At 42.8% G+C, this 22,815-nt stretch overlaps 1 protein-coding gene across 2 annotated transcripts; it reads right to left on the reverse strand.

The window, feature by feature from the left end:
* Positions 1–5,171: 5,171 nt before the first annotated feature.
* Positions 5,172–19,150, reverse strand: RPS13 (ribosomal protein S13). Of its 2 annotated transcripts, none has more exons than XM_047877142.1 (6): positions 19,044–19,150; positions 18,842–18,890; positions 18,574–18,652; positions 17,361–17,530; positions 16,794–16,894; positions 5,172–5,182 (listed from the first exon to the last, which is right to left on the reverse strand). In XM_047877142.1, coding segments are annotated over exons 1-6 (423 nt in total). In that variant the 5' UTR covers positions 19,067–19,150; the 3' UTR covers positions 5,172–5,181. The 2 variants fall into 2 exon arrangements, with proteins under 2 accessions (XP_047733098.1, XP_047733097.1); XM_047877141.1 differs by lacking the exon at positions 5,172–5,182 and adding an exon at positions 16,089–16,166.
* Between the last annotated feature and the right edge of the window lie 3,665 nt (positions 19,151–22,815).

Raw genomic sequence — 22,815 nt, forward strand, 5'->3', positions numbered from 1 at the left:
AATTTATACTCCGTCAGAAACATCAGAAAATAGAGACATGAAAAAGATTTAAACAATCTCACCTAGATACCGTTTCTGCTCACATCTAGAGCAGGAACAGAGGGGAAAGGGTACTGGGCCAGGAACCAGGACACTGGATTCTAGTCCTCACTGTCACCTCACTGTGACTCTGGGCAAGCCCCTTACTTCTTGGAGTCTCAATGTATCATACACACAAAAGAGTACCCCAGTAAAGCACCCCATCTGGCGTTCCTCCTCTGAGATTCTAAGTCAGTGGTCCCAAGCAGTCAATTAGACCCATAGACTATTCCAACTTTCAATCACTACAAATATTTAAAAGCAGTAAAAGTGGACTAAAACAGATTACAAATAAATAGGAGGGAAAGCTCTGAAAAAGTTCTGAAAATGAACAAAAATGCTTCAAAACTCTTAGTTGAAAATTGCTTCTGAAGCATGAAAATAGCTGATACTATAGAAAAAAAAAAACAGCAACTGGGGAATATTTCTTTTCAACCAAATCATTGTTTCAATCAAAATGCCGTATTCATGAGAATGCCTTCAGAAAAACTGCTTTCCGTCCAATCATATATCTGTGTGAGGCAGCCAGCAAGAGCTTCCATCCACCTCCCCTGTGAGCTTGAGAGAAGTTTGAGGTCTCCACCCCTGGTGAAATAAACATAAGGCCAACTGCAGGCATGCATGTCCCCAGCAAGCGTTTACTGATTCTCTTCTTGTCGGGCTCTGCACTGGGCGCTGGGGATATACGGCCACCAGTACAGCCCTGCCATCCTTTCCCCACGGGGGCTCCCAGCCAGTCTGACAGGGCAGACAAACATGTCCATGTGTAATTCCAATCAGGGTGAGACGAGGTGAGAAGTGGAAGTCGTGGAAAATGGCGAGAGGCAGGGAAACCATTGCCCTGTCCCTCCAGCAGCCATGAAGCTGTAGAAACTGGGCCTTCCCCTCCTCAGTAAAAAGTTCCAGTTATTTTTGCCGTGAAACAAATCATCCCAATACTCAATGCCTCAAAACCACCATTTTAGTTTGCTCAGGATTCTGTAGGTCAAGAAATCAGAGGGCATGGCAGGAATGGCTTGTCTTTTCTCCAAAATGTCCAGGACCTCAGCTGGGGAGGTCAGTGACTGGGGGTGACTCCAGGGCTGAGAGCAGGAGTCACGTGTAAGTATCTTCACCCACATGCCCCAAGGTAAGTACTGGCTATTGCCTGGGCCACAACTGCGGCAGTTTTCCAGAGCACCTATGTGTGGCCTCTGCCTGTGGCCTAGGCTCTCACTGTGGAGGCCTCAGGGTCCCAGCTGCCCTACATGGCAGCTCAGGACCCCAAGCATGAGCGTCCTGGTAACAAGGCCTTTTCTGCCTTCGCTACAGAAGTCCTGAAGTGTCACTGCTCAGAATTTATTAGTTATAAGTAAGCCACAGGCCTGCCAGATTGATGTGGAGGATGATTAGACACCACATCTAGATTGGAGAATGGTAAGGTTCCAAGAAGACAAGTGCGACAGGAGTTTTTGCTGTGGCCATCTTTGACACAATTTACCACGTCCGGGGTGGATCCAGCACCCCATTTACTGCCCAGCATGGGAGGGCAGGCCTGAGTGGGGTCCAGTGAGAGGTGGGGCAGAGGTAAGAAGGGAAAGGAGCTGGACTCCTTTTTGCCCCATTCCGTGGGCCATTCCATTTGACCATGGCTTTGGTTTCTACTCTCCGATGACTCCATATCCCCGACCCAGAGCTTTCTTCTGAGTTTCAGATCAGTTGTCTACTTGCCCGCCTACTTTTCCTTTCAGTGTCTCAGTGTGTTCTTGTGAACAATGGAGACATTGATACTCTCCACCTTATGCCTAACACATGTAAGTGCCCAGTAAGTGGTAGCTATTAGATGACATCTCTATGTGGGTATCTTTTTTTTTTTTTTTTGATTATCAGGAATATAGTTGATAGAGTCTTTTTTTTTCTTTGAGAGTATGCACATGAGTGGAGGAGGGGCAGAGAGAGATGGGGACAGAGGATCTAAGTGGGCTTTGCACTGACAGCAGAGAGCCTGATGTGGGGCTTGAACCCATGAACTGTGAGACCATGACCTGAGCCGAAGTCAGACACTTAACAGAGTGAGCCACCCAGGCACCCCTCTATGTGGATATCTTAAAGACAGTTCAAACCCAACATCTCCAAAACTGAACTTATAATGTGCTGCCCACGCCTCTGCCCCTTGCTTGGTGTCCCCTACCTGCAGGACTGGATCACCACCCTTCTCTCGCCCATGTCAAAGGTCTGGCAGTCCTTTCTTTCATACCTCGCTCTCTGTCTCACTCCCCATATCCCACCCAACCCAAGCCTTGACAAATTCACTTTCTAGATGTTTCTCTGAATTTTTCCACTCTTCTCCATGTCTACCCTAATACCCACTCCAATCTATAATCATCTCTCCTTTGGACTCTGGCCTCCTTGCTGGTCTTGCAAATTCACTAGTCGCAGTTGCCCTTCTATCCACCCACATGCATTCTTCACACAGCAAGCTGAGGATGGTTTCAGAATGTAAAGCTGTTCATGTCACTCTGCCTGATGAAAAACCTTTATCCCTGTTGTTCTAAAGAAAAGGCAGATCATGGGGCACCTGGGTGGCTCAGTCAGTTAAACATCCGGCTGGAACTCAGGTTATGATCTCACAGTTTGTGAGTTTGAGCCCCGTGTCAGGCTGTCTGCTGTCAGCATAGAGCCTGCTTCAGATCCTCAGTCTCCCTCTCTGTCTCTCTCTGCCCCTCCCCCACTTGCACTCTCTCTCTCTCAAAAATAAAAAAAATAAAAATTTAAATAAGTAAATAGAAAAGACATCTTTTAAAAGGCGTACAAAGTCCTGCCTCCCTCCGTCCTCATTAACCCCATTCTCCACCCCCAACACACACACACACCATCACTCCCTTCTGCCACAAGGCCTTTATATTCCTCTGCCTGGAATGCCCTTACCCCCTCCCACTTTGCTCCCCCTTCCTGCAGATAACAGCTCAAGAATCCACCTCCTCTAGGAAGCCTTCTCTGCCTGCCTGATGACATCCACCCACCCAACCTTGGTAGGGTCTTATAGCACTAGGCAGTCTCCTTTGTAGTGTATGTTACAGTTGGCATCTACATTTGTATGGTGATTATTGGAGTATCACTCTCCTCCACAACCCTGCAGGCTCCACAAGGGTAGGGCTCATGTCTGGCTTTGCTCACTATTATATCCCAAAGTCTAAAACAGCCCCTGACACGTAGTTAATAAATAATTGTTGGTTGGATGGATGGATGGATGGATAGATGGATGGATGAGAGAGGGGAGGAGGGGTGCCAGGCCCATTGTAAGCATTTAGAGAATGTTTGCGGAATGAATAAATGGGCAGGTTGAGCAGAGCCCAGGAGATGACTCACAATACACCTAATTTTCCAACCTTCAGGCAGGCGTGAGGCCAGAAAGGAATCTGTTAGGATGCAGGAAAAAGTGATTCCGTTGGGACTGGAAACACTCATCTCCTTGCCCCAGGGCCTGTCTCCTGGAAGTATTGGAGACTTGAATACTTGTACCTGCTTCCAGAACTTAACATGCCTACCTGATCCATGTCCTTCTTTTCCACACAAGGACCAGCCAGACAGTGAGAGTTGGCCACCACTGGGAGGCTGTGCAGGGACAGAGAAAACAAGGCTCAGACACTGACAGACCAGAGGTCCATCCTGACGATGCTATTTACAGACTCTCCATCCCAGGCTCTTCCCCCTGGGGTAGTGGGACCTAAATTTCATCACCTGAATGGCTAACTGCCACACCCCAAAATCCCAGTTCAACTTCTTCAGGGACTTCCTGCCATGAACTCCAGGTGCCTTGACACACCCAGCCACAATGCCTAGGTCTCCCCTTCTTTTTCCCCACCCACTCTTCACCTTGTTTTTAAAAGTCAGAGAACTGTCCTTCAACAGGGTTGAGAGTGTCACACCTCAGGCTGCTTTGAGAAAAGAGGAAGAAATAAGCCCTCCATTTCTAAAATCTAATGTCCAGTCTTTGTGGCCTCATATTGGTCATGTGACCTTGGGCAAGATACTTTACATCCAGTTGATAGGAGGAAACTGAGGCAAAGAGAAGTTTAATCATTTTTGCAGCACAGGGTTGCTATAACCAAAGAAAGGGGGGGCCCGGGTGGCTTAGGCAGTTAGGCAGTTAGGCATCTAACTAACAGCAGTTAGCAGTTAGGCATCTGACTCTTGATTTCAGCTCAGGTCATGATCTCACAGTCACAGGATCAAACCCCACATCAGGCTCTGCACTGACAGTGCACACTGCTTGGGATTCTCTCTCTCTCTCTCTCTCTCTCTCTCTCTCTCTCTCTTTCTCTCTCTCTCTCTGCCCTTCCCTTGCTCTCAAGTGCATGCACACACTCTCTCTCAAAATAAATAAATAAACATTAAAAAAAAAAAAAAGCTCCAGGGGCACTTGGGTGGCTCAGTCGGTTAAAGGTCTGACTTTGGCTCGGGTCATGATCTCATGGCTCATGAGTTTGAGCCCCATGTTGGGCTCTGTGCTGACAGCTGAGAGCCTGGAGCCTGCTTCAGAATCTGTGTCTCCCTCTCTCTCTACCCCTCCCCTGCTTGTGCTCTGTCTCTCTTTCTCAAAAATAAATAAACATTAAAAAAAAAAAGCTCCAAAGAAATTATGGGACAAAAGAGTTTGTATTCCATAACTCCCTGATCCTGAATCAGAAGTGCTCAGGGATGATTCACATAAATAATGACACTTAGCATAGGACTTTACAATTTACAAAAGCTGCACCCTTTCAAATCTTTGTGAATTTGTTAATAAATAACCCTATTAGAATAGGCTCTCAAATAATCTGTCAGACCCTCTAGGAAATGTATGTGCCTCTCCAGTGATGGAGATAAATTAGCTGGAGAGATCTGAGGGCAATGGGGAGGGGCTCTAATAACACCCAAAGGGTACCTAATCAGTCTTTCTTGGAAGACCAGTCTTGACCCAATCTTTGAACCTAAAGCCATATTGGTGGGGTGAGAGAGCCAATGTGATGGCTCTTGCTGAGAGGATCTCAGATCAGTTGAAACTAGAAGAGGAAATGTCAGCAGAGCAGAACCTCCAGGATGACCAAAGACCACCCCTTACCTGAAGCACTAGACAGTCTCTCTGTCCCAAGCTCCCCGCCCCCCATAGGTATGGCATTCCAATCCCAGCACCATGGCATCCCCATATGGGGACCACAAAGGCGATCCAGGAGCCCCAACCTCCAGCCTGTTGGTCAATGCCTGAAGGAACACAGCCCCAAAGCAGCCTCCCCCACTTCAGAAACTCCAGCTGGGCTCACCCTTAAGCACACTGACTACCAAAACCAGAGAGGACAGTCCCTTGCAGAGATAGCATGCTTTCTGTTTGTCCAAGTTCCTCCTCTTCTACCTCCTTCCCCCTTACCACACTCCTGTGCAGTAGAGTTCCATGTGAGACCTAGTACACAAATGAGGGACTACTTACTATCAAAATCCTTTTGAGTGGTGACCTTCCATCCCTGGAGGAGTTCAAGCAGACACTGAAAAACCACTTGTGAAGAGCACTCCCAACCTAAACTCAAACAGCTGCCAGGTTCTGTGGACTCGACTACTGTGATCCGTCTCCCACCTGCTCCTGTTCTGGCAGGTCCTATGTGTTCCCACCCAGGCTCCGTTCCCCTTACAAACAGCAAATAGTTCTGTGTTTCCTACAGAATATTCTAGCAGCTTGCCCTGGACCTGGGCCCCCTGGGAGTTGACCTAACTCCTTCCCAAACTTTACCACTGAGTTCACCAATCAAACTAAAATAGTCTCTAGAGCCTCAAGCTGAACACTCTCCCACCTTCATACTTTGCTCATGCTGTTCCCTCTGCCCAGAAGGCTCTTTGCTTGTGGTTTGCCCCCTCCCCACTTGCCCAACATGATCCAGCTTAACTGCCATCTCCTCTGTGAAGTCCTTCTAAATTCTGTGATTCGTCCCTAACACTTTCTCTACACCTCTCTTCTGAAGCTAATTTCTGTCTTGTGAGGTTTGTATAATTACTGGATAATGTGCCCCTCCCCCACACTCCGAGTCTTTTAAAGGGTAGGATCAGGTGTGAGTCATCTTATTAGCATCTGGCATGACACCCTGCCCACAGCAGGAACTCAGTGAATGTGTGTTGAATGAATTAGTGATGAATCCAGACCCTGAACTGCTGTTCACAGCTTGTATAGAAGTAGTATTTTTCCCAAAAGTGTTCAATAAATATCTGCCGAGTGAACAAACTGAGTTTATAATTATAGACCTCACAGAGACTTTTTTAAATGAGTTATGTTGGACAGAGAGACACAGAGACTATAAACAAAAACCCTTTGTACCCACCACCTAGCTTAGACAAGAAAGCATTACAGACACAGGTGAAACTGTGTAGCCCCGCCCAACCCTGCTCACCTCCTCCCCACTAGAGAGGCACACTATCCTGATATGGGGGTTTATCAGTCCCAAACTACTACTACTAGCCACAGCAACACATAATAGTGTGAGCAGCAGTATGACTGCAGGTAAGGCTGGGATGTGGCAACAGCGCTTGCTTGGAGCTGAAAGGCGACTCTTATCCTTAGCTTGGGAGAATCTGAATTTTTACTTATAGGTAACATTAGAGAGAAACAATATAAAAGAGCAATGCCTAAGTTCACTTAGATTTCTGGAGATTTAAAAATATGATTACTCTAATGGATATATTTTCATGCTAGAAGTTAGCTAAAATGTTACTGTTAATAATTTTTAAGTTGATTTGTCTAGAAGAACATGGGTGTTTGACCCCTATATCAAGAGTTGTGTGCAATAATGACTAAGCCAGCCAGGTACCCTGAACATGAGTCTTTATTATTTGCACTCCTCACTTTAAAAAAAAAAAAAAAAAGCCTTGAAAGAAAGATTGTGAGAGGCATCCAGGTATAGTGATAGGAACACCAGACATCCTAATGCTCTTGGTTTGAGTTACCTTTTCTGAACCATAATTTCCTCATTTTCAAAATGGGATATATATATTTTTTGAATTTATGCCAAGCCTCCTTCCAAGAATATCTGCATTCAACTTTTTTCGAAGTTGTGAAAAATCAAAAAAATAATAAATATGAGAGCACATTTAAATTATATAAGAGACTGCAGGTATATGGTAGTGTTAGAAGCATCAGCAACAACACAATATACGCCACCTAGTAATGAAAAAGAGTAACTGCATCTGGATACAATTCAAACAATTCAAATTCTTGCAAGGACTACTGGACATTTGAGGAAGGCCTCCAATGTAAATGACAAACAAGCAAAAACAGAAAATGAGAGGCAGAAAAAGTTTAAGATTATCATTAATGAGGGGCACCTGCATTAATGAGTGGCTCACCAGCATTAATGAGTGGCTCAGTCTGTTAAGCATCCGACTTTGGCTCAGGTCTTGATCTCATGGTTCGTGGGTTCAAGGCCCACCTCAGGCTCTGTGCTGACAGCTCGGAGCCTGGACCCTGCTTCGGATTCTGTGTCCCCCTCTCTCTCTGCCCCTCCCCCACTCATGCCCTGTCTCTCAAAAATAAACATTAATAAATACTCAAAACCCATCACTTCTGGATTGTTTTATAGTTTTACTATCATTCATAATCTTGAAATCACTTATGTTTACTGTTTCTGTATAGGAGAAATCCTACACAATCCTATATGATGGTCTACCAAGCATCTTTTCCCAACTCCATGTGACATCGCATTGGGAGCTTGAAATCAGCCATAGTGGGAGTTTTTACACCACAGAAATAGGTAAACACTACAAATCAGTGTTGTCATCCCCCCCAAGAGTTAAACATTTGCCAACATACCAACACACAACACATATGCATGTGAACAATGTACACATGTGTATACCCACAACGTATATGTATATTTACACACACGTGTGTGTATTCATACCACAACATGCATATAACACCGACATACCACTGACTCTGGGAAATTAAACATATGAAGGTATTAATGAAACGCTAAGTAAAATTAGAAGATAAAGCAGAGACTTCCCAGAAAGTAGGAAAAGAGATGGACAATAGTTGGTAAAAGATGAAGAAATTAGAGGATCAGTCCAGAAAGTCTGAGCAAATAATGAGCTTCAGAAAGAGAACATAGAAAATAATGTGAAAGAAACATTAAAGGAATAATTCAAGAAAATCTTCAGGAACTGCAAGACAATTTTGAGACTGAAATAGGTTACTTTGCAGAACAAATGAAAAAAAATAAAATAAAACCCAGGTATTATCGCAAATCTCAGAACACTAAGCAATAAAGAGATGATCCTAAGAACATCAAGTCAAAAACAAAGAAAAGAAACAGGTGACAAACAAAGGAGGGGCAATCAATCAGAATGATAACTGACTTCTCAACAGCAGTTTAGAAACAATAAGTGCTAAAAATGTTTAGGAACAATGATTTCCAACCTAGACCCCATTCCCAAATTCTCTGCCAATCAACAGTGAGAGTTGAAAAAGGCATTTTCCAAGATCTTAGAAACTTCTTTCAACTCTTATGTGCATTCATTTAACATTTATATGCATTAATACTGAGAACCCACTACGTGCCAGACATTATTCTAAAAACCAGAGATAGAGCAGTGAACAAACAAGGTCCTTGTTCAAATGGCTCTTCTAATCTGAAAATATGAACATGTCAGGTAGTAATCAGCACTCTGAAGAAGAGCAGGATTGAGGGGAAGGAGTGCTGAGTGAGAGGGGGCCCTCTTTTACACAGTGCCTGTGAAGTTACAGTTGAATAGAGACCTAAGGGAAGGAATGAAGCCATGTGGATAGCTGGGGTAAGAGCCTTCCCTGCAGAGGAATCAACAAGGCCAGTGGCTCTGGGAAGAGTGTCTGTGAAACCATGCCACAGGGACTAGAAAGGGTGGTGGGAGACGAACACGGAGGTGGCTGGAGGAGGCCAAGTCATGGGGGCCCTTTGTACTGGATATTTTCCTCTTGTCCCTCCAGATCCACTCTCCACCTTCTCTGCTGCCTGGGAACCTGATGTTCATGGACCACATCAACAGGCTCCCTTGACCTCTGGCTTCCTGTGGGATTTGGCCAATGGAAGGTACCTGCAACAAATCAGAAGGCAGGAGTCTTTACTGAGGGCCACAGCTTCTGTCAGGTGACCCTCCTTAGTTCCCCTGCACTCTTCAGACTGGGGGTGGAAACGCCTAATATCTCCCCATGGTTGCTAGCTCCAGGAACTAGCACACAGTATGCCCCGTGGCTTCCCTAAACCCCACTCACATCTTTGTAAACTGTTCCTTTAGTAGATTCTTGCCTAATTCCTCAATGTGAGTGTGACATCCGTCTGTTTCCTGCCAGGATCCTAACACTCCTTTATAGGCTAAGATAAGGATTTTAGATTTAATTCTGAAGGAGATGGGAAGCCACTGGAGGTTTTTGAGCCTATGGGACATCGTGTGACTTACATTTTAGATCGCTCTACATGCTGGATGTTGAAAAGACCTCGGTGGAGCTCACAGGTAGAAACAGAACAGTTTAGGGGGCTTTTACACTAGTAAGGGTAGAAAGCGACTTTGGGCTAGGGTGGTTGTAGGAAAGGCCATAAGGGTTCAACTGTGGGCATATGTTGTAAAGGTAGAGCCAAGAGGATTTGGTGATCAAGTACCTGTAAGGTGTAAGAGAAAAAAAAAGTCAAGGTTGACTCAGGCTTTTTGGTCTGATGATGAGTTGCCATTCACTGAGATGGAGATGTCTGGGGAGAGAGCAGGTCTGGGCTGCAAAAATCAGGAGTTCTGTTTGGGATTAAACAAAAGTCTAGGTGTTTATTAGGGATCCAAGTGGGGATGTTGAATAGGCCAATGCATACCTAAGGCTGGAGTTCAGGGAAGACCAGATGAAATTACCTAGGAGTTGATATAAACAGAAAAGAAATGAGTTCCAAGGAGTGAGCCTTTTCTTTGGGAGCTACCAGAGGATGGTTCACCAAAAGGAAGGAGAAAATCAAGAAAGAAGACATGTGAGTATAGGAATCTGACACTAGAGGCTGGAAGAATCCCCATATTGATGCAGAAAGGGGATCCCAGACCTGTGGGTCTTAAGAGTAACCTGTCTGGGGCGCCTGGGTGGCTCAGTTGTTTGGGCGTCCAACTTCATCTCGCAGTCCGTGGGTTCAAGCCCTGCATCAGGCTCTGTGCTGACAGCCCGGAGCCTCCTGCTTCGGATATTGTGTCTCCCTCTCTGTCTGCCCTTCCCCCACTCATGCTCTGTCTCCATCTCTCAAAAATGAATAAACATTAAAAAAAAATTTTTTTTTTAAGAGTAACCTGTCTGAATTGGAGTTAGAAGTTACAGGCCCTGGGAGGGATATCACCAAGAAAAAGAAAGGAAGTAAACATGCTTGAACATACAAGGTAACTACTAACACATTTTAGGTAAACATATTTACATGAAATATTAAGCATAGAATTACACATACTATACATAAGCATCTGTTATATAAAAGCCACAGAAATGTAAACCTAAAATACTGATTTAACCAAAAACTGTAATTACGAGGATTCCAAGGGAAGAGGTATAAAATAAAATGCAAAAAATCCTAGTATAAAAATGTTAGAGGAACTCCACACTTGTGTGTATCCCAAAGAATGGAAAACAAGGGCTCAAAACACGTACATGTACATGAATGTTTGTAGCAGCACTATTTGAAATAGCCAAAAGGTGGAAGCCCAAATATCTTTCGAGTGAATGCATAAATTATGCTTATATGCAGTGGAACACTACTCAGCTATAAACGTACTGACATGCTACGTGAATCAACCCCCAAAACATGATGCTAAGTGAAAGCCAGACATAATAGATCACATGTTACATGAATTCCATTTATTTGAAATATCCAGAACAGAAAGCAGATTGGTGGTTGCCAAAGGCAGAGTGAGGTGGGGAGAATGAGGAATAACTGTATGTTTCCATGTATGTATGTATATTATTTGAGAGAGCGTACACATGTGCAAGTTGGGGAGGGACAGAGAGAATTCCAAGCAGGCTCCCCTGTGTCAGTGAAAAGCTCAACGTGGGGCTCAATCTCACCAACCATAAAGATCATGACCTGAGCCAAAATTAAGAGCAAACCATAGCCTTAACTGACTCAGCCACCCAGGTGCCCCAGAGTTAACTGCTTTGAGTGTGGTTTCATTTTGGGGTGATAAAAATATTTTGGAACTAGACAGGGTGATGTTTGCACATTATAAATATACTAACCACCACTGAACTGTTCACTTTAAAATGATGAATTTTATGTTATGTGAATTTCACCTCAATTTTTTTTTAATTAATTTACTTTTTTGAGAGAATGAGCAAGAGAGCAACAGGGGAGAGGCAGAGGGAGGGAGAGAGAATCCCAAGCAGAATCTGTGCCCAAAGCACAGAGCCCGATGTGGGGCTCAAACCCACAAACTGTGAGATCATGATCTGAGCTGAAATCAAGACACCTAACTGGCTGAGCCACCCAGGCATCCCTCACCTTTTTTTTTTTTTTTTTTTTTTTTTTTTTTTAAAGGACTGTTGTTTGAAAATAAGAAGGCATAGGGGTGCCTGGGTGGCTCAGTCAGTTGAGCATCTGACTCTTGATTTCAACTCAGGTCATAATCTTGTGGATCTTACAGTTCATCAAGGGATCAAGCCCAGCATCCCTGTCTGCTTGGGATTTCCTCTCCTCTCTGCCCCTCCCCAGCTTGTGCTCTCAAAATAAACCAACAGTAAAAAAAAAAAAAGAAAGCATTATATGTTAGAAAAAAAACAGCTGAGTTTAAAGTAGTTTCTCTAGACTTCAGACTATGAAAGGGAAGATTGTTTTTAGTTGTCTGGTAAAATACTTTTATTTTTTAAAAGCATGTTTTAATTTTTTAAAATTTATTTTTGATAGCAAGAGAGACAGCACAAGTGGAGAAGGTGGCAGAGAGAGAAAAGGAGACACAGAATTCAAAGCAGGCTCCAGGCTCCGAGCTGTCAGCACAGAGCCTGACACGGGGGCTTGAACTCACGAACTAGGAGATCATGACCTGAGCCAAAGTTGAACGCTCAACGAACAAGCCACCGAGGCACCCCTGTAAAATACTTTTATAACCACACATATGCATAATTTTGATTAAAAAATAGTAGTAAGATGAGGGGCACCTGGCTGGCTGTCAGTGGAACATGTGACTCTTGATCTCAGAGTCTTCATGAGTTTCAGCCCCATGCTGGGCAGTTTACTTAAAAAAAAAAAAAAAAAACTTAAAAAATCATCTTTCCTTTAAGTGATACATGTTCATTTTACCTTTTATCTTTAAAGTAAACTCTATGCCCAACATGGGGCTAGAACTCACGAGGACCCCAATATTGAGTTGCATGCTCTACCAAGTAAGCCAGCCAGGTGTCCCAGAGAAAAGATGATTCTTTAAAAAATGTTGTTTTGAGATAACAAGTGGGGAGGGGCAGAGAGTGGGGCAAAGGATCTAAAGCAGGCTCTGTGCTGATAGCAAGCTCCATGTGGGGCTCAAATTAAGGAACCATGAAATCATGACCTGAGCCCAAGTCAGACACTCAACCAACTGAACCACCCTGGTGTCCCAGAAAAGATAATTTTTAAATGAAGAGAACAGTTCTTGAAGGAAACCTTCAAACCCTAGCTGCTCACATATGGATAGATTTGGACAAATAACATGTACATGCTGATTCCAACTGTGTCAGAAAGTTTTGTTTAAAAAGGAAGAAATGTCTAAGTCTGAAAGATGGATGAAGACCATATTAAACAGAAGGGGAAGCAGAAAACACAATTTATTAGACTGATCTGTTTTTTTAAAAAGAGATCATAAAGAAAAATCATTAGGGATTATAAAATTCTTAAACTTCTACAGCAAAAATACCACAAACAAGATGGAAAGACAGAAAACATCGGGGAAAATATTTGTAATACTTGTTATAGGTAGGATTAAGAATAACAATGTTCCAGGGGCGCCAGGGTGGCTCAATTGGTTGAGCATCCACCTTCCGCTCAGGTCATGACCTCATGGTTTGTGGGTTCAAGCCCTGTGTCAGGCCCTGTGCTGTTAGCTCAGAGCCTGGAGCCTGCTTTGGATTGTGTCTCCCTCTCTCTCTACCCCTCCCCACTCGTACTCGGTCTCTCTCAAAAATAAACATTAAAAAAAAAAAAAAGAAAAAAAGACTAACAATATTCCAAAAGAGACAGACTTTATAGGGCATGAATAGGCAATTCACAAAAAGGAAAGATTAAATATTCATTAATCAAGTAAGTAAAATAGAATAAAACAAAAAACAGAGTATCCTTCTTAAACAAAAAACAAGTTTTGAGCCTGGGTGGCTCAGTTGGTCGAGTGTCCAAGTCTTGATTTCGGCTCAGGTCATATCTGTTATGGGATGAGTCCACACTGAGCTTGGAGCCTGCTTGGGATTCTTTCCCTCTGCCCCTCTCCCCTGCTCACCCTTTCTAAAACTAAAAAAAAAAAAATTTGAAAGGTACCTGAAGAAATGACACTCATGGACTTTTTGATAATTTTATCAGTAGACTTTTGAAATGCAGTTTGGCAAAATATAAAACATACACGCCAAAGTTCCCATTCCTGGGACTTATCTCAAGATAACAAGGCAAATTATAGTACATAGCACCATGGAATACCAAAATCAAGACATAACCAGCAAAAATGATGAGATGATCTATGTAGTAAGATGCCCATGTACCAAAAGTCTTTGGAGTATCTTAACAGGTAGTTACCTGGAGGGATGTTCACCAAATCAATTGCTAAAGTTCTCTGAATGATTCAACTACTGCTACATATTAACTTCATATGATCCTCACAGTAATTTAGAGATTTATTTAGTTTTTTTAGAGAGCACACATGCGCAAGCTGGGGAGGGGCAGAGAATCCCAGGCAGGCTCCACATGGTCAGCGCAGAGCCTGATGTGGGGCTTGAACACACAAACCACGAGATCATGACCCAAGCCAAAGTGGGACAACCAACTGAGCCACCCAGGTGCCCCAATATTCTTTAGATTTTACCCCCATAGCCTTTAAGTGGCAGAGCTGTTGCTGAGGACCAAGTTTGACCCCTCTGCTCACAATTTAAAAGAATTGCAGATGTTTTTACATTTTGTTTACTATATCAAATAAACTCATTTTTTAAGGCATTAAAAACCTACTTGCAGTTGTATTTGCAGTAATTCTGGGGGTGCCTTGGTGGCTCAGCTGGTTAAATGTCCAACTCTTGATTCGGCTCAGGTCATGATCTATTTGTGGGACTGAGCCCGGTGTTGGGCTCTGCACTGACTGCATGGAGCCTATTTTGGATCCTCTCTCCGCCCCCTCCTGCTTGTGCTCTCAAAAAATAAAAACCTTAAAAACAGTTGTAGTTAATTGTTGGCTTGATGGTAAGAATCACAAATATACAAATACTTCTTACAATTACAAAGAAACCTAGGGGCACCTGGGTGGCTCAGTTGTGTCTGACTTCGGCCTAGGTCATGATCCCACAGTTTGTGAGTTCAAGCCCCGCGATGGGCAGTGCTGACAACTCAGAACCTGGAGCCTGCTTAGGATTCTGTCTCCTTCTTTCTCTGCCCCTCCCCTGCTCATGCTCTCTCAAAAATAAATAAATGTTAACAAAAAAAGGAACAAAATCTATACATGCTTTGAAACATCAAATGTCCCACCTACTATTAACTAGTTTTTGGTCCAGAACCATCATTACCCAACATCTGCATAGCTACTTAGGGATTCCAAGGGATCGTGCTGGGAGTTACCTTGTTTTACTTATTCATCACTCTTGGAAATGTTTGCCTTACTCGTCAGATTGATTCTTGGTTTATGATGGTTAGTCACTTTTAAGACATGAACATGAACACAAAGGATGAAAAACTTAAATCTTTAACACCAGGTAAGAATTGGGTAAAATACTGCAACAGACGGTTTCCAATTATTTGTGAGCCCATTAGAAGGGGGACTGAATCAGCTTGCATACCCAGCATAGAGCTCACAATACCGGGTAGGTGAATAGATCAAGTGCTCTGAAGAACAAGGCAAGTCACTTGGTGCCTGTAACCCCAGAGCACAGTACTCAAAAGGCGATCAATGCTAGCTGCTACTAGTCTCTTAAAAAAGGGACTTCACCTAATAGTGTGATTTCAAATACAACTTTGATTATTGCTTAGGGTAAACCTTAAGAAAATAGCTTATTCAGTGTATCTATTTAAGTGATACACACTTAGAAAACAGGCAGTACATAAAAATCACCTACTTTAACGTTTTCTGAATTCTGAAGGAGCATGGCTCCATATACCCGCCTGACGTACAGCTTATCATTTACCTGTCTTACAATCAACAACTCACTCATGGTTCCAGACTTGCCTCTTTTAAACAGGGATACCCACATACCTCATTAGGTTAAGAATTAAATACTCTGAAAACACCCAGCTGAGTGTTTATTTAACCCTCCAAAAGTTGCAAGGCTTAGTGACCTGGGTTCACCTCACCAACAGTTCTTCTGGCTCCCTGATTCAAATGAACTGTGCTTACTGTTACCTGAATCCCTTCTTCACCTTTAAGCCTTACCAACAAGACTGGGATCAAATTATCAGGTCTTCCTTAGGACCCTTCATACTAAAGATGTTCCTCCTGCAGAGAAACTTTTTGTGCATTTCTTAGTAGACTGCCACATACACTACCGGGATAACATTCCTCACAGGTCTACCTCAGTCTTAACATCAAATGTACCAAAAATACTTAGAAACATTTTTGCCATGACATCAAAACAAGTCACTGCTTTCCTAGTTTCTTCCAGTTCTGCCACTCCCTCCCCCATTTAACCACCCACCAAGTTATAAACTGCTCAGCTAGTTGAGCAGTGAAGGGATGAATAGATGGGTGCTACCTCATTGCTCCCCTCAAAATCACACTTCTCATTGTGCTACAACACTTCCACATCAAAAAACCAATACATATGAATCGATGATATATATACTTCTAGGGAAAGAAAATACAAACTATGCTTCTTGTTAGACAATGATTTTATTGCTTGAGCACATGGTCAAATTTATGCAACCAGGGCAGAGGCTGTGGATGACTCGCTGAAAAGGAAAAAAGAAGAGGGAAGAAGAGTTGGATTATTATAGGTCCCCCATATTTATTCACAGACTCTAACACCTAGCAGAGCTATTTTCAAACAGCTAAAATAAACCACAAATACATAAAATGCACCAAAATGCCAAGGTTCCTGAATTAGTTTATTGTGTTTAAGCATGAAGAACAAAGATGCTCATTCATCTAAGGGAGAACCGGCCAACATAAGGAAAAACCCTTCTAGTGAAACCTGTGAATGTTTGGAAATTAATCATCATAATGAGCTATCTATGCAAAAATGAAGACAACATAAAAACAAGGAGCAGAGCTATGAGCTGAAACTTTACCCACTATCTAGAAGTGATTCAAAGGGCTTATTCATGTTTTAAATCAGGGGTCTGCAAACTATGGCCCTTTGCTAGCCTTTGTAAATAAAGTTTCAGTGGAACACGGCCATACCCATTTGTTTATGTATTGTCTATGCTGTATTCCTCCCAAAATGGCAGAATTGAAATAGTAGTTGACCACATAGCCATGGACTAAAACATTCACTAACAGGCCTTTTACTATAGTTGCTACTGTGTTTACTATATGGCTAATGTCTGTTCTTATTAACAAAAAAGGTTAATACTTACTATTTCCAATTTGGGGGGAGGACTCGTTTGGTCTTATAATATCGAGCCAACCGGTGAATACGGCTCTCGATAAGAATCAGTCGGAATTTAGCATCCTTATCCTAAAGGACAAATTATAAAGATTTATTATCCTAAAAATAAAAATCGACATAATTTAAGAAGACTCCCTCAAAACAATAATCAAATATTATTTTAACAAAAGAATGTATAGATACCGTGCACTTTTAAGTTACCCAATGCCCTGTAATAGAATCCTAGGCTAAGGTTCATGTGGCTAGATTAAATCCTTAAGGGAATTTAAGGCGCCCCAAAATTTTAACATGAATGATTCGCAAAACTGTGCAAATAAAACAAAATTCTGCAAATAAATAACTCAACATTTTCAATCAAGTGATATACTGCATCTAGAGGAGCCAAAGCCACCCACCTCCTGCCAGTCTTTTCTGGTAGAATTTTTATTTCAAAGCAACTGTGGTGTCACAGTTTGTGTTTCAAGCCTCTTTAGGAAATTCAAATCAGATGCACTACAGTTTATTGAAGCTCATACAAACAGTTCCATTCTCTTACTTTTCTGTTCCTCTCAAGATGCTTTCGAACAGCAACAGCTTTCTTAATCAAATGGTAGAGGTCCTCAGGAAGATCAGGCGCAAGTCCTTTGGACTTAAGAATTCTCAAAATTTTATTGCCTGTCACAAAACGTACTTGTGCAACACCATGGGAGTCTCTCAGGATCACACCTGAAAAAAAACAGTAATATAAATCCTCCCCGCCAAACACAGAACTGAAGCATGTGATGTCAAGACTCTGAGATCAAGTCATTATCCACATTTCCTCTGTGAAACAGGGTTCCTTTTGTATCACAGAAAAACAACATGAGAATGCATGTAAAGCTCACTCAGACATCCAAGGTTGGTTTACCCAGCACTAAGGAAAACCGTTCTGGAGGAAACTGCCAATGCTGGTGCTTATCAACAGAGTGAACTTGATGGATTATAGGCCACCAAAGAAATCAGTGAGATTCCCACGTATATTTGCTTAATAATTGAACTTAATAATCAGACATTCTTCTGAGACCTTTACATACATTATTAAATCTTGGGGCGCCTGGGTGGCGCAGTCGGTTAAGCGTCCGACTTCAGCCAGGTCACGATCTCGCGGTCCGGGAGTTCCAGCCCTGCGTGAGGCTTTGAGCTGATGGCTCAGAGCCTGGAGCCTGTTTCCGATTCTGTGTCTCCCTCTCTCTCTGCCCCTCCCCCATTCATGCTCTGTCTCTCTCTGTCCCAAAAAATAAATAAACGTTGAAAAAAAAAAATTTAAATCTCAAAATAGCACCATCTGAGTATTTTACAGTTTATTATGTATTTCCTATTTTGTGTGATACCTCTGGCTAGACTAATTATATAGTTGCACGGTGCCTCAGTTTCCTCAACTGTAAGATGGAGAAAACTTCACAATCATTTGAAAGTACGGCAATCAGAATTACATGAAGTCATTATATATAAAATGTATAGAACCATTCAGCCAGGAGTAACTAACTACCTAGCGCATACTAAGTACTCATTAAATTTTGGCGAGCATTTTAACAATTTTCCCGTCTTCCAAATTAAAGAACTTGAGAGTTCAAAAAACAAACACTTGGCCGCGGTCATCAGCGGTAAAGCCAGGAAAACCAGCAAAAAGTTTTTAAAGCACGTATGCGACACGTTTACCCCCAGCGACTTGTTCAGCAACTTACACGAAGGCAGGCGGAAGGAGCTACATTATATATATATATACCCACCGATTTGTGAGGGAGTCAGGCCCTTTTTGGCCAGTTTGTAGATCTGCTCCTTCACGTCGTCGGACGTCAACTTCAGCCACTGTTTAGGGAAAAGAAACTTGCCTTAGAAGGAGAAACCAGGGATAGTACCGAAGCACAGAGGTCTTTACCACCCTCCAAGAGGAGCTCCTCACGCACACATGGCCCCCACGCCTCGGTACCGCTTCTCCCGAGCGACGGATAGTAGCACCCCTCCCCGACTTCTCCCGTGTCTCCGCAAGCTACTTACGGTGGGCACGCTGCGGCGGTAAGGCAGAGCCGACTGGGACAGGCCCTTCCTGGGGAAAGAAAGTCTCGGAATAAGGTGGTGGTGGTGGCCAGTGCCACAATAAACTACAACATCAACCCCCTCAATTCGCTGCCCACACGCCCCCCTTTTCCCCTCACCCCGCAGCCCGAGCTTTGCAACCCGCTCAGAAACCCGAGCTCACCCGGGAGCGTGCATGCGACCCATGATGGCGGCGGTCAGGCAGCAAAAAAGAGAGCGAGGGTAGGAAAGCCGCAGGAAGCTACCCAGCACACAGGAAGTGACCTCACATACGCCCACCCTTTTCGCGTGCAGGAGGCGGAGCTACGCTGCGTGACTCCCGGCGTTCCCTGGCTGCATGTCCCGAGATGCTTTTCAGAGTTGTGCCCCAAGATTCCTCGAGGTGCAGGACTACGTATCCCGGCATGCATCGGTCTTTAAGGAGGCTTCTGGCCAGAGCGGGAAATTAAGTGCGCCGTTAGACTTTCTGGAAGAGCTGTCAGCGCTAAAAATATACAGGTTCGAATCCCCGACTGGGAGTGAGCGTGGAGCAGCTACAGTTTCAGGGATTGGTGGATTTGGTCCCTGCCCCAGAAAGGCCACTGAGTTTGGGCGCCTGAGGTTCAACTATGCAGTTGTTCATCCATTCACCAGCGCAGCTCTTGTCTTGGTACTAGCTACGTCACAGTCTTTCTCTGCCCTTAATGAATTCACAATTACAATACCCTGGTAGTAAGTGCTACACTGGAAGTCATGGTAGTTACCACGCAGCCACCGCTATCACTTTGTAAAGTTCATTTATTTTGAGAGAGAGTGGGGGGGGGGGGGGGAGGGCAGAGAGAGAATCCCAGGCAGGCTGCATGTTCAGCACGGAGCTCACCTTGGGGTTCCATCTCGAATGTGAGACCGTGACCTGAGCGTAATACAAGTTGGACACGTAACCAGCTGGCTGAGCCAGGTGCCCTGAAACCTGATTATTTTTTCAAGACAAAAAAAAAGTATTAGATCTAAAAAGTTACTGTTAACACATTGATTAAACATAGAGGTTCAGTGACCAAAGGGTCTTTAAGGGTTGAACTTTTAAACCTTTTTTGAGGTAAAATTCACATACTATAAAATTTGCTATTTTAACCATTTTGAAGTGTACAATTCAGTGCCTTTTGATATTTTCACAGTGTTATGCAACCAACCATCATCAATTCCAGGAATTTTCGTCACCCCAAAAAGAAGCCTTGTACTCTTTAAGGAATTACCTGCTAGGCTCCACTCCCCCACAGGCCGTGGCAACCACTAATCTGCTTTGTCTCTATGGGATTTGCCTATTCTGGACATTTCATATAAATGGAATCATAAAATATGTGACCTTTTGTGACTGGCTTCTTCATTATCATAAGGTTTTCAAGGTTTGTCCATGTTGTAGCATCTTCGTTACTTTTTGTGGTTAAATAACCTTCTATATGGATATACCACATTTCTATTTGGCCATTATGAGTAATGCTATGAACATTTGTGTACAAGTATTTGACTACCTCTTTTCAATTCTTGGAAATATATATATATATGTATATACATGTATATATGTATATATACATATACATACATATATACATGTATATACATATACATACATATATACATGTATATACATGTATATATACATATATACACATACATATATATATGTATACGTATATATACATATATGTATATATGTGGTAATTTTAACTTTTTTTGGCAGCTGCCAAACGTTTTCGACATCAGCGGCACCACATTACCTTCCCACTAGCAATGCATGAGGGCTCAAAGTTCTCCACAGACTTTTTTAAATTTTATTTTTAATGTTTATTTTTGAGAGATCATGAGTGGGGGATGGGCAGAGAGGGAGAGGCAGAACCTGAAGAAGGCTCCAGGCTCTGAGCTGTCAGCACAGAGTCCCATGCGGGGCTCGAAGTAACAAAACGTGAGATCATGACCTGAGCAGAAGTTGGACACTTAACCCACCGAGCTACCCAGGCGCCCCTCTGCATATACTTAAAAATAAATAAATGCCTTTATTTAGTAGGTTCCATGCCCAATGTGGGACTTGAACTCACGACCTTGAGATCAAGAGTTGGATGCTCTACCAACTGAGCCAGCCAGGAGCACCCTACCACTTTTAAATTCTAGGTATCCCAGTGGGTATGAATTGGTATCTCATAGTAGTTTTGAGATATGTAGAGCCTGCTTGGGATTCTTTGCCTCTCTCTTTGCCCCTCCCCGGCTCCTAATTAAAAAAACAAACAAACAAAAAAAAACCAAAAAAACCTCTGGTCCAATCCAAGGTTACAAAGATGTACACCCATGTTTTCTTCTAAGAGTTTTATAACTTTATGTTTAGATCTTTGATCTATTTTGAATTGTTGCATATGCTGTACCGTTCTTTTGCATGTGGCTGATTGTCCCATCACCATTTGCTAAAAAACCTCTTTACCATTTTAATGGTGGCAGTCTTGTGTCTTTCCAGGATCATGATTCAAATAAAAATAACCAAATGATTGTTCTAGAAATGAAAAATATAACAACCAAAACTAAAAACTTGATGGAGTGGGCGCCTGGGTGGCTCAGTGGGTTGAACATCTGACTTCAGCTCAGGTCATGATCTCATGGTTCATGAGGTTGAGCTCCGTGTTGGGCTCTGTGCTGACAGCTGAGCCTGGAGCCTGCTTGGGATTCTGTGTCTCCCTCTCTCTGCCCCTCCCCCACTCATTCTCCATCTCTCTCTGTCTCTCTCTCAAAAATAAACATTAAAAAAACTTAAAAAAAAAACAAAACCCAAAACTCAATGGAGGACTTAAAACAGTTGGAGAGAAGTAGTAAATTTGGAAAGGAAGTCACAATAAATTATTCAGAATTGAAGAAAGATTTAAGAATCCTAAAAAAAAAAAAAAAAAAGGAAAAAAGAAAAAAGCCCCATCCTAGTTAATACACATAAAACAAGATTAGCCTAAGGTAAGTAACTGAAGGTGTATGATGGATTCATTCATGGAGTTCATTACCCTGTTATCTAATTTTGTATGTCTAAATTTTTCAAAAAAGTAAGGGTGAGGGGCGCCTGGGTGGCTCAGTCTGTTGAGCGTCTGGCTTCCGCTCAGGTCATGATCTCACGGTTCGTGAGTTCAAGCCCCGTGTAGGGCTCTGTGCTGACAGCTCAGAGCCTGGGGCTTGCTTCAGATTCTGTGTCCCCCTCTCTCTCTGCCCCACCCCTGCTTGTGCTCTGTCTCTATCTTTCAAAAATGAATAAACATTAAAAAAAATTATGAAAAAAAAAAAGTAAGGATGAAATTAAGGTTCTCCCCCCCCCCCCCCCGACTGAAACTGGGTTTATTGCCCCAGGAAATTGTCTTTGTGTAAGTTATTAGTTTTTTGTGGTCTCTGGGCCCCTTTACATGTTCTCTGTAGGGTCAGAGAACCATAACCTCACACTGGATTATTCCAAGATGGAGGTAAAATATTAGAGAAATCTAAATTTCTCTGTTTTGTAGATAGGTATATAACATGCTGTTACTATACTAGTCTAGTAAACCACCAAAGGCCATGGACCATACTCAGAGAAGTCTGTAAATATTGCATATTTTGTCATTCCAATTATATGAAATAATGATGGGGCAAAGTGGCAGTCCAGATCTTCAAAGAACCATATTTAGAAGTCAGATTTTTAGGGCAACTGACAGATCAGTTTTGAAATTCAGGATATTTGAACTTAATAAACTCCTGGGTGAGAAACAAAGTACACAACAGTGAGCTCATATCAAAGTTTATTTTTTAAGTAAACTCTGCCCAACATGGAGCTTGAACTCACAACCCCAAGATCAAGAGTTGCATGCTCTACCAACTGAGCCAGGCAGGCTCCCCGAGTTCATATAACGTTTGGAACCAAAAATGTTAATATGTTGATGAGTAAAGAAATGACAGCAGAG

This window comes from Prionailurus viverrinus, chromosome D1 (genome assembly GCF_022837055.1).
Source record: "Prionailurus viverrinus isolate Anna chromosome D1, UM_Priviv_1.0, whole genome shotgun sequence".
Taxonomy (NCBI): domain Eukaryota; kingdom Metazoa; phylum Chordata; class Mammalia; order Carnivora; family Felidae; genus Prionailurus; species Prionailurus viverrinus.